Below are 12,791 nucleotides of genomic sequence, written 5' to 3' on the forward strand. Positions count from 1 at the left end.
GTGGAGGCGCTTGCAAGGGCCACCCAGGGAGGCCCGGCCTGAGAGCTGCTCTGGAAGCTGCCCTGCTCCACCCCACCGGGCTGGCCACGGCCCGTGAGGGGACAGAGGGCAGCTGTGCAGACCTAGTTCAACCAAGCCCTGGGGGGTGGATGGGCAGAGAGGAGAGCTGGGGCAGAGGGAGGGCACTAGGATGGTGCTAACTGAAAGTATGGTGGCATCTCCTCACCTCCAGCTCCTGGCTCCCAGCAGGGGTTCAGGCACAACAGGGAAATTGGGGGCTGGTGATCTCTGAGGCTAGAGCTGAGCTGAGCACCTGAGCTCTAGACCGAAATGGAAACTCCAGGTTCTAGGCCAGGGTCAAAAATGTGATGGAAGCCTCTGCTTAGAAACAGCTGTGCCGTCCACCACCCCTGTGTAGCCTCAGCACATATTTTCTCCTTCCGCTAGGCTGGAACTGCGCAAAGTGGGAAGATGGGTGGTTGCCTGTTCCTGTGGGGTTGCCAGCCCTGAGGTGTAGTTCTTACCTGCCAGGTGAGGCCAGGTGAGGCTCCCTTGTGGGAACAAGGAATTCTGCTGGATGGTGGCCCAATGGCAGGACTCCTCCAGATCAGAATTCCCACCCAGGATTCCCTAATTTTTTCTCACAAACAGAAGGGGTGGTATAGAGGCTGAAACACAAGTGCTTCCCAGAATCTCATGACCCTCACAGCTGAGCCACTGTGCACCTTCCCACCCCCAAATCGCCAGCCTGGAAGGTGTACTTCCCCAAGGAAGTAGCTGATCTCAGAGGCTGTGGCCCAGGATTTCTGAGGAAAGTAACAGAAAAAGGTCTTCCTGGGGAGCTGAGGCCACATTGGGAAAGAGGAGTTGATTGATAGAGGCCGAAGACAGAACGGCCCATAAACACAGCCAGATTTTCCCCCAAGCCTCCCAGCTCAAGGAATGTTACAAACTTTGAGTCTTGGGTGGTCAAGGATGGACAGGAAGCAGGGAGTGCAGAAGCCTAATGGCTAAGCCTTGAATCAGCTAAGAACTATGTGGGCAAATTAACCCCTGGGTGCTCCCACCTCTCTCCCAGCCCATGGCCTCCTCCTCATGACCCAACCACTCATTAGAGGCCACACCAGCTGGGCCAGTTTCTGAGGTGGATTCCCAGGCTGGGCTGGGTAAGGAAGGGTGGGGAAGAAAACAGCCGTGCTTGTTAGGGAGGCTACAGCCTCAACAAATCCTGAAACCCAGGGGCTGCCAGCCACTGGGCAAGGCCTCTTCACCTGGGGACCCCATCCTGGACTGTGCTGGGGGTCCTTGATGAGGACCACTAGGGAGCAAGTCGTTCAGGAACAACTATTTTCTGTTTACTAAGGCCCATAAGCCAATGGGCCATAATCTTAAATTAATTTTAGGATTAAAACAAAAAACAAACAACCTCCAGCTATTCTCTCCAACAAGTGGTTGTTTGCAGACAAAGTGTTCCAACAGCTGAGCCCTCTGCAACCTGTACCTCTCTCGGAAGTTTGCTATCTGTGGGGAAAGAAATAGCACTCTGCCTCTTATCTAGTTCCCAAATTCCAGAAGTGGTTGTCATTTGGGAACCATTAGGGAGTGGGATCCGCACTACAGGGAATATTTGGGACACAGGGAGTGTTGATTTAAAGCACATATGGATTTTTTTATGCTGTTTTCAAGACTAGAGAAGAGCATAGGTGCTATTGGGGGGGATACAAGTGGATTCATAGGAAAATATTTTTTATAGGAATAAAAATGTTAAATTTACAAAGGCTCTAATGGGTCTCAACCAGGCTGCTTTTAACAGTGTCATGAATTTCTGGGGACCTGATTTTAGTCTTTTCAGATTCTGTTGTTTGTCAAAAATTAATTTCAAAATACCTGTAGTGTTTTCATATTGTTCAGCAGTGACTTGTAGATGGCACTTCTCTTATTTTCAAAGAATGTCAAAAGCTATTTTTTAAATAAAGGTATATATTTTCTCAAAGATTCCAGAGACATTGCAAATGCAAGTGGGAAGCTCCGAGCTTGGACTTTTAAGACATTTCACTTTAGAAGTAAATGACAGTCTGACAATACAAATGCAAATGGCTCTTAAACATTTATTTAGCCAAGGAGATGCAAATTAAAATTCTGCTGGCCTACCCTCTGTCACCCATTAGTTTGTCAAACCCTGAAAGTTTCAAAACACACTTTGCTGACAAAGCTGAGGGGAAGCAGGTGAGGTGGTCGGAATGTATATTGATAAAACCCCTAGGAAGGGAAATTTGACATTATCTATCAAAATTTCCACTTTGACCCAGCAATTCCTGTTCTAGAAATGTATCCTACAGATATGCTGGCATCTATGCGCAGTGACATATGTACAATGTTATGTAATTGCAGCGTTGTTCATAATAACAAAGCACTGGGGGAACCCTACATGCCAATCAGTAGGGACTGGTTGTAAAACCTAAGGTGCAGGGACTACCGTGCAGCTGTACAAGGAACAAGGACAGAGTCTACGAACTGATGTGAAAAGTCTCCAAGATACAATGGCTGATGGGCAAAGCAAGGTGTGTGACACTGCTATCAGGTATACTACAATTTGTGTAGAAAGTGGGGAAATAAGAATTTACATTCCTATTTGCTTATTTATGCATAAAGAAATTGGGACAATGCACACAAAAACTAACAGTGATTAATGGTGGAAGAGTTTGAGAAAATGATGAAATGAGAAGGGGAATTTTCCTTTTACCTTTAACACTTTTTTATTTTTGAACCAAGTAAACAGATTATTCAAAAATTGAATTGAAAAATTATATTAGAAGCTAAAGATATCTTCAGTGTACACACCTATTGTCCCAAGAACATTCGAGAGCTGCCAGACTGCTTGTCCTTTGGCTCCAAAGTGTCAGCTACTGGCTCAGTGGGTCTGGTTTGTCTGGTTAGAGGTGTGACATCTTATGCTTGACAGGAACCCAGGAAGGAAGGTAAAAAGTTTAATATTCTCAGTGTTCCTAAGTTCCTATGGATTTCTTTGGGCCCCATCATTTAACGTGTTTGTTTTAATTCTTCTTTAGCCTTCCTTCCCTTTCTCAAATAAAATCTTTTGTTTTAAGCACCACCCTAGGGTCAGGGTACTATAGGAAAATACCATTAGATGGGTACAGGCCTGGGGTTAAATGTAACCTCTTACTCTTACCTTCCTCCCTACACACACACACACACACACACACACACACACACACACACACACACACACACACACACACCCCATAGCCACCTCCCATCTGACAAGGAGAAGATTCTGAGATGTCCTAAGTTAAATTACAACAGGGTGGAAGGCAGAGACAAGAGGGGTTAATCAGCTAACAACTGCAGGGCAAAGCAGCAAGGCTGCTTACATTCCTGAGTAGTGTATGGTGGAACTCGGAATTTACTTCTAGGTGGCTATTTCCACCAGGCACCGCTGCACCCCAGGAGCTTCCACTTCCTGCTTACACATGAACTTTTCAGACTGTTGCCCCCACTCCACCTTATCCCACCCACCTAATCTGTAGCCAATGTAAATTCTTTCAAAATAGCTTACATCTCTCTCCCCACTACCTGATGTGTTTTAAAAAGCTATCAATTCTGGGGCTGTGAACATGTTGGCTTTCCCACCTGGCACTGCAGCTGGTGGTTTAGACTTCATGCCCCAGGACCTGGTCTTTTTCTTGCTAGCAATGGCCCAATAAACCCTTCCTTTAAAATAAAGCCCGGCAGGGCATGGCTCAGCTGTTGAGCATCGACCTAGGATCCAGGAGACTGAAGTTAGATTCCTGGTCAGGGCCATACCCCTGTTGAGGGCTGTATCCCCAGTCGGGCTGTGTGTGTGTGTGTGTGTGTGTGTGTGTGTGTGTAAGGCAGTCAATCAATAACTCTCATCATTGATGTTTCTATCTCTCTCTCCCCCTCTCCCTTCCTCTCTCTGAAATCTATACAGATACATTTTTTAAAATAATAAATAAAATAATTTCAGCTGTAGAAGTTAAAACTTTTGTTTAACATATCACAATAAACTTCACCTATAATATATACTTGCAAAGTCTAGGACTGCAGAGCAAAGGACCCGTACATTGCTAGTGGGCTCTGGGCCAGGGTTGCCAGGAGCCTGGGCATGCACATTAGAGACCTCTGTGCCCTCAGATAGTCTTATGACCTCTCCCCTCAAAGAAGCCTGCAGACGACATAGACGGTTCGGCTACTATTTCACTTCTCCCTTTTACCACCTTAACAGTCCAAATGACCTTTTTTGACACAAAATAAACAACCTTGCCTCATCCTCACAATTTCTCACTTTCCTTTAACCTGCTCTAACCCAACACAAATGAATGCAACTAGTGCTTCACACAAACTATTTGTAGTTCCAACAAGCAGTGCTGGTGCAGGCCTTTGGACCTTTGCTTAAGCAGCTCCCTCTACCTGGAACACACTCCACCCATCCCGCCCACCTTGTCCACCTACAAAGCTCCTACCTAGCTTTCCAGAAAGAGTTCCAGGGTTACCTATGAAGACTTCCCAACCCCCTAGCTCAGTTAGAATTAACTGCAATCCATCATCTCTCCAGACACTTTATCTGGAGTATCTGTTGACAAGTCTCATCTCCTCCTAGACAGTGTGCTCCTTAATGAGAGGCTAGAGCCTATTGATCTTGGTAAGATCACACCAAGTGCTTGGAATAAAATTTAGTAAAGAATAAAAGCTGGATAAATATTTATAGAATGCATGAGTGAATGAATGAACAAACAAACAAATGAACAAATAAATGTGATGGTTTGGTGTCTAGAAAAAAGTTTAGTCCAGGGATGTAGGCATGGAATCTAGATAATTCCTACTTTGGTGTGTCTCAGAGCTTCACAAAGACCAGCTTCAAAATGACCCAAAAGAGACAGTTTAAAAGGACCTTTCAAATTATGTAAGAGGAATGTAAGGAAGAGGGGAAGAGAGGGCAGCCAGGCTAGGTGGCCAGAGGATCATTCAGGGTAGAGCCAAAACACCCAACAGACACTTGTGAAGATAAACAGGTTTTATAACTAGGCTACCAGTAATTTGCATCTGTGTGTACAATTTGTACCCCAGTAATCTTCACACTGTATAAAGTGGTTATGTTGTTCAAATGGTGGGTTGAAGGTTTAATTTTGATGACTCAGTGTTGTCTGAAGGGAGTTGGATAAGGAAGCCTGAGGGACAGGTGACAGCAGAAATGATGGGGATGCTGAAGAAACATGGAGGGCCTTTGTGAGAAGAGAGGAAGATGATGGGGCGACCTGAAGAAGTGGGGGTTAAGGAAACTAGTAAGGACATGAGAAGAGAAGGGGATGCGTGTGAAAACCAGAAAGGAAGCCCAGGTAGGAAGGCAGGAGACTTCATCGGCCCCCGATGGCTCTCAGCATCCAAATCAAACTTAGCTCCACCCAGGGCCCTGTGGGCTTCTCCCTGAATGCCTCACTCCAGCCAGAAGGACCTGGCTCCTGGAGACAATGTGTCATGCTGCTTCACAGCGCCATGCCTTCCCTCAAGCTATTCCCACTGCCTCATGGAGCTAATTTTACATTCTTCAAAACTCAGTCAGGGGTAACCTCACCCCAGAAGTCTTCCCTGACCCCAGAGCTCCCTTATTTTTTTTTTTTTTTAATATATCTTTATTGATTTCAGAGAGAGGAAGGGAAAGGGGGAGAAAGAAAGAGACACAAACAATCAATGATGAGAGAGTCCTCATTGATCGCCTTCCTCCTGCACGCCCCCAACAGGGCAAGTGCCCTGACCAGGATCAAACCTCGATCTCCTGGATCCCAGGCCAATGCTCAGCTGCTGAGCCACACCCGGCTAGGCCGGAGCTCTCTTCTGTTCCTGAAGCACAAGCACAGAAGCACCAAGGGCACCAGGTCTCAGCCAGCACTTTTCCTAGGATCCTGGGATTGTTGATTTCATTATCTCCCATCTTAGATAATGAGTTTCCTGCAGACAGAAACTTTGACTGATTTCATTATGTAGCTCCAGTGTCCTGTTCAGGGCTGGCTTATGAAAGATGCTCCATAAATATTTGTTGAAACGAATTGCAGAGGGATTCTCACTGAATTTTTTAATTACAAATAAAACTTGCAACTATTTTAAATCATAAAAACACATGTTCTCTACTGACTCTACTCTGAGCCCTCAAGGATATAGTTTCTCTCTCTTTGACTCACCTAATGGGTTTCCACAATTTGAGACTATATACAGAGTTACTATAAGGGGCTGGGAAGCCAGCCTGCATGGGTTTATCTATAACCTGTGGGTTCTGTATAACCTTGCACAAGTTCCTCTCAATTCTCTGTTGCTCAGAGTCCCCATCTGTAAAATGGGGACAACAATACCAGCATCACAAGGGTATCTAGTGGATTAAAGAACCTAAAAATGTAAAGTGAATAGAACAATGTCCCTAGCACTCGGCAAGCTCGCTACGTCTTATGTAATATGCAATCTGTCTTCCCTCGTTACAACACCTGTATTACTCATTCAACAGAATCGGAGCCCGTACCAGGTGCGCGGCGGGGCACACTTCTGAAGCTCATGCCGCCGGGCAATCTCTGTACCTCTAGGCGCGCACCCCCCACCCCGCACCCCCCCACACCTATAACCCCCCACCCCCCACCCCTGCTTCCGTCCGATCCTGAACTGAAAGACAGCAGGCGGTAAAATGCAGAAAGGGGCACCGCTCTCCGAATGGCAAGGCTTCCTCACGCCAGGCTCCTTCCAAGTGTGGTCTAGGACCAGCGCCTTCGGCGTCGCCTGGAAGCTTGTTAGAAACGCTGGTTCTGACCTCCTTGAGCGGGGTGAGGGACAGATCTGTGGCCCCAGTCCTCGGAAGGCCCCTCGCCTGCCGGGGCGAAATCTCTGGAGGGGGCGGCGCGGAGGCGCATTCGGCACCCGCCGTACTGTGCGGGCGGCTGCACGCGCCCGCCAGGAGCTCGTTAAAGATCCAACGCATTCCACGCCCCTAAGCCACTGGCTGGGGCCCGTGGTGTCGGGTAACCGAGGTGACCGCGGGCTAGAGTCCCAGCGTCACCTGCTGGTCAATATAGGGCCTGCCCTTTCCAGAATAATGGAGTGCCCGCCACCCGGGCGCTCAGGGGTCCCCTGGGGCCGCTTGCTTCCTCAGCAGCCACCCGGGCAGTCGCACCCTGAGCAGCCCCCGCCACTCGCCTAGAACGACCCTTCCCAGAGGACGCAGCTGCAGAACCCAGAGCTGCGAAGAAAGGAACCAGGACCTGGAGGCGGGAGTTTCGCAGTCCCTCGCACTTCCCCTCCTCGCCGTGAGGTGACACTAGTCACCAATTTTCCCCCAAGTTTTCTCTTCCCGTTCAAACTCCCCGCCTCTCTCGCTGGAGACATCGGTCTCGCGAGAGTTCTCGTGAACTTACAGAACCGGAAGCAGAGTGTGGGTCTCTTCCCTTTTGCGGCCATCGTAGGATCGGCAGCGGGTGAGGTTATGCGGGCAAAGCGCGTGTAATCCGCAGCCATCCGTTCACGGGCCCGGTGGCTCCCGACCTTCGGGTGTCTGATATTCTTCCAGAGGCCGAGTAGCAGCCAGGGAGAGGGACCAAGATGGTCTCGATCTGTTTTTCCACTAGCTCAAGGGCCGTCCGGCTGGGGAAAGGAAGAAGAGGATTTTGGGACTCGGAAACGGGAGCTGGAGGGGAGAGGGCAAGGGGCTATGGGGTCAGGTCTGGGCAGTGTAGTTTCTAAAGAATGGTCTCGAAATAACTTTTAGCAAAGCCACTGAACTTCCAAACCGCGCTCGCCCATTGGAAGGTTTTTTGGACCTAAGATCTGCGCATTTTCCAGGTTCCGGGTGGGTGGCCTGGTTCATTTTGGAGGGGGCTAAATGTGTTCACACTCAAGTTCGTAGAAGATTAACGTTGGTTGGTCTCTCTAAAACGTGGTATTTGAAGAACTGTGTTGTCGGTCTGCTTTGCCCTAACTCTAGAGATGAAAGCTGTCGCAGGACTTAGGGAGTTTGGAGAGTGTAAACAAAAAATTTAATAACTGAAATAATTGTATTACTAGTGGAAAATATTTTATTACATAAGCAAATGCTGAAAGTATTTAAAGCAAAGTACAATTTCAAGCTTCAGTTGATAGGCCATTGAGTTTGTGATGGTGTTAACACGACAGTTTCTGTGAGCATTCTAAACTTTGACGATGAAATTGTTGCTTACTTGTTTGGAAAGTGAATGGGATTTTGATCATTTACCCTTTTTTTGACTTTTTATTTAGTCAAAATGAAGTTCAATCCCTTTGTGACTTCTGACCGGAGCAAGAACCGTAAAAGGCATTTCAATGCACCTTCCCACATTCGCAGGAAGATTATGTCTTCTCCTCTTTCCAAAGAGCTGAGACAGAAGTACAATGTTCGATCCATGCCCATCCGGAAGGATGATGAAGTTCAGGTATGTACTATGTTTATGTCATCTTGGTAAATGCCGTGCACACAGCATAGAAAAGGGATTGCATTCTGAGACAGTTGCTCCCAGGACAGGATTACAAAAGGAGTTGAGCCAGGGATTGAAAAACAAAAAGTGTGCTGCTTTTCAGTTTTTACTTCACTTTTACTCTTTGTGAAAATCAGTTGTCCCAAGCATCATATGGAATTATAATTAAACAGAACAAGAAAGGTAGTTCAGAACCAGAACGTTAGTTTGGGTTTATCTTTTTTTTTTTCCCGGTATGTTTGATCATTGAAGAGGCATTTGAAGACCAGTAAACAGTCTATCTGAATCAAAGTCCAGATACATGTCATACCAATAAATGTAATAATTTTTAAAAACTCAGTACAGAAGTTCTAACAGAACCATGGTTTCATGTGATTGTTTGAGTTTACCTGAAAATAATTTGTCAGATCTATGTAAGTGGAAATTTTTATAAATGTTTCTTAGCAGTAACCTGCATCAAGGATTTAAGCAGTCTCTAAAGTGGCTTGCGTATCGCCAATAATATTCCTTGAGGTTAGCACCCATTTAAGTAAATGAAACCAGTTCCCAAGTAGTGGTATGGATTGAGAACAACCATTGGTTGCTGCTCTGCTTGCTAAAATTGCCATTAGATTGGGAGGCAGTCTTCTCCTTTCAAGATCTCAATGTAAGAAAGTCTGCAACTGGAAAGAAATGTCTGTCCAGAAGCACTTTGGGTTGCTTGCCGGCAAGGTGGGGATCACTGGAATTTCTGGGTAGAAAACTGTTAACCTTTGGGAAAGGTGGTTTGTTTCCTTAAGTATTTACTGCTGGCACTAGGTTGGACACGTTAATGGGCTTTGAATTAAATACTTGTGCCTGTTCCCTTTGAGATGGAGTAACAATTTCCTTGTTTTCCACTTGGTACAAAAAGCCAGGGGCTATTAACCAGCCAACCACTGTTAGTGAACCATCAAGTTATAAGAGTGCACAGTCCATCACTGTAGATTTCTATGGGGCGTGGTTTATTTGTAGGTTAATCAAAGCCAGAGGTCAAATTATTGGCCCATTCCCATTAATAACTAAATCTTTGAAAATTGAAAGGTCCTATACATCTGATAGAGTGCTTGATTGTAAGATTCATAGTTTCCTGACAAGAGTAATCTTGTTTATCTACATATTTCTGTTATTTTTGAATTTGCGCTTAGGTTGTTCGAGGACATTATAAAGGGCAGCAAATTGGCAAAGTAGTCCAGGTCTACAGGAAGAAGTATGTCATCTACATTGAACGAGTGCAACGGGAGAAAGCTAATGGTACAACTGTTCATGTGGGCATTCACCCCAGCAAGGTAGGTGTTTTTGAGAATGCTTGAGAGGGGAGAATGAAATTAAAGCTTTTGCTGGGGAATGTGATTGCTCGTTTAGAGTAGTCCCATAGAAATAGATTTTAGATGTGCTGGAAGCCAATCTTAAAGCAAATACTATGAATTGAGTATTCTGATAACACTTAAAGTTTGTATGAAACCAAGGTGTCTTTCTTTTTCCTCTAAAGCTATTAACTGATAGGTCAACAACCTAACAACGAACAGATCTTAAAATCTAGGAAATGGGGTAATTTTTAGATGAAATAGAGCTTGTACCCTGTTTGCTTTTGTGTATTAAACAGAACTGAGTGAGCAGTAAGGCAGCTTTACAACCCTGCAAAGTAGGTATTAAGCCCTTTACTAATGGGAGGAACCTGAAGTTCTGCCTAGTTCCCATTAATAGTAATATCTAAGCCGAGATAGAAAATCTGATCTGATTCCCATATCAGGTACTTGTCCTAGACTTTAATGTGAATTCTTCAATATTGCCGTCTTTAATTTCTCTCTTCTAGTTTTTTAAAATTATGTTTAATATTAAGGTAATGGCACATGGTGAGTTTTCAAATACTGAAGTGTTTATTTTTTAGATTTTAAGCTGGCACCACAAATCTTAATTTTTACACTGCAGAAAAGTCAAAAGACTGGTGCAGCCCTAGCCGATTTGGCTTAGTGGTTAAAGCGTCAGCCCATGGACTAAAGGGTCCTGGGTTCGATCCCTGGCCCTGGTCCAGTTCTTAACTAAAACCTGGCATGTTCATGGCCCGATTTTATCCTTGAAACCTCATAGTTTGCCACCATCACAATATAGCAGTTCTTTGCCCCTAATTGCTCAGGCCAAAATGTCATTTTAAGACCTGTTGACTGCTCTCTTGTTATACAGAATCCTATCTGTCTGTTGACCATCAGAGTGACCTGTAAGACCTTAACCTGATCACCCTTCACCAACCACTAAATGTCATCTTCCACTCCATGTGTCTACTGGCCTCCTTGCTGTTCCTACAACCATGCTGTTGAGGGTGTAACCACTGGTTAGCAGGATGACCTTGCAATTTGATAGAAATACAAATTCTGTTCCCAGTTCTACTTACAGTTTAGGGGATGGGTCTACTGACAATTTGGGGATGGGACCCAGGGATCTGTTTTAACAAGCCCTCCACTGGATTCTTAGACACACTCAAGTTTGAGAAATGCACACCTATAAAAAAGTTCTCCTGCCTCTGGACATTTGTACTTGCTGTTCTCTTTGAGTTGCTTCTTCTCAGATAACTTCACTTTGCCCCTTTTTTTTCCTGGTGTCTTTTTCACATGTAACCCTATCAGTAGTGCCTCGCCTGATTACCCTGTGTGATTTAGCCCCTGTTCTCCCATCATCCCATCTCCCCATACTAGAATATAAGTTCCACGATGGCTGAGATTTTCTTTGGGTAACCATGCTATATAAGACTAAAATTTATCATGGTCTAGACCTAGTCTTTAGTGATTAGTTGAAATAAGATCTGTACTATGACTTCATTGAAGCTTTTGCAGGTAGAAGTATAAATGGAGGTTTTCCAATCTCGTGATTCTAAAGTTGGTATAGAAACAAAAATATATGACTTGGTCAGCTTGTGAAACTAGGGTGAGAGGAGTGGAATAGTTGGTATATTTTACAGTAGAAAAAGAAACAGATTTTCTAATAAAGCACAGGAAGAATATGAGGAAAAACCTGGCATCACAATGCCTTTTCCCTGTTGGTAGAGCGTTAATTACGGAACACTGAATGGGTTTGGGGCTGAAGAGTCATTTCTGGCACATTGAGCTAATCATTTCACGTGTGGCTGTTTATTTACCTTGGTTTGGTAAATGGGATTGAATGTGGGCCTTCCCACGTGTCCTGTATTGATAAAGTTTAGAAGTGTTTTTATTTTTTTGCAGGTAGTCATCACTAGACTAAAGCTGGACAAAGACCGCAAAAAGATCCTTGAACGTAAAGCCAAATCTCGCCAAGTAGGAAAGGAAAAGGGCAAATACAAGGAAGAAACAATTGAGAAGATGCAGGAATAAAGTAATCTTATATACAATTTTCATTAAAAACTTAAAATGAAGAGTCTTTGTTTGATGTATGGTGATTTGGGATACTACTTAGTTTCCAGTGGGTTGGTTTTCAGGGAAGTTCAGGTGATATTTGCTGTCTGTACAGAGGCCACACCCCTACTTTCTGGCTTCCTAAGTTTTCTGAAATCAGGATAGTGGTTTTTCTTGTTTTGTTTTTACAGCAGGCGGCAGGCAGCTCTTGGAGGTGCATCATGGGTCATTGAGAAGGCCTACGTGGAAAGCTAATTGGGAACACTGCCCCTGGGATCTGTCTTACTGCCTTCCTCCTAATATGAACACAGCATATTAAAAAAAATTTTTTGCATGGAAGTTTTATATTGTCACTGTATAGGAAGTCTTAGACTAGAGGAGCTGCTGTAACTGCAGTAGCATCTAGACCGCTGCTTCAAGTTGTTTCCGATACTCTTGAGAAGCTTCAGCTTCTGTGGAACACCTGAGGAGGCCCTTTACTATCTTGTTTTATGCATGGTGCTGGGTCAGTGTCAGACCAAAACTTAACAAAATAAAATCTTAAGATTGCAATCTAAAATACAAAGTGTTGTCTGAAATTCAAGTTCTCAAAGGATTTAGTAAAATGTTGTACAGTGTTGACAACACACGCGTCCCTGCCCTTACTCCAAATTAAGCAAACAAACGATTAATGCAATTTTCTCTCCCAGCTGGAGGCATTTATTATGAAGGCTTTGCAACCACGTAGGGAAGTAGGTAATCAGTTGACTCCTATACCGACCCCTGTGTCACAAACTGCAGCTTTCGCAAAGCACAGAGCAGCCTACAGACTGGGCAGGACCCCTGTGAAGACCTTGCTCCTGGCCAAGAGTAAAGGTTAGGCCCCGGGCACCTCCAGGCGGGGAGGCTCTGATCTTGGCCC

At 45.0% G+C, this 12,791-nt stretch overlaps 1 protein-coding gene across 2 annotated transcripts; it reads left to right on the forward strand.

Moving 5' to 3' along the window:
* The first annotated feature begins 7,412 nt into the window (after positions 1–7,412).
* On the forward strand, positions 7,413–12,455 carry LOC107544609 (large ribosomal subunit protein uL24). 2 transcript variants are annotated; one of them, XM_016222541.2, is made up of 5 exons: positions 7,413–7,493; positions 8,290–8,462; positions 9,671–9,811; positions 11,741–11,870; positions 12,082–12,455. In XM_016222541.2, exons 2-4 carry the CDS (start codon positions 8,295–8,297, stop codon positions 11,867–11,869), a joined length of 438 nt encoding a protein of 145 aa, XP_016078027.1. In that variant the 5' UTR covers positions 7,413–7,493; positions 8,290–8,294; the 3' UTR covers position 11,870; positions 12,082–12,455. The 2 variants fall into 2 exon arrangements, with proteins under 2 accessions (XP_016078027.1, XP_087681977.1); XM_087825851.1 differs by having other exon boundaries at positions 11,741–12,455.
* The last annotated feature ends 336 nt before the right edge of the window (positions 12,456–12,791 follow it).

Source organism: Miniopterus natalensis, chromosome 17, assembly GCF_054644295.1.
Source record: "Miniopterus natalensis isolate mMinNat1 chromosome 17, mMinNat1.hap1, whole genome shotgun sequence".
NCBI lineage: Eukaryota > Metazoa > Chordata > Mammalia > Chiroptera > Miniopteridae > Miniopterus > Miniopterus natalensis.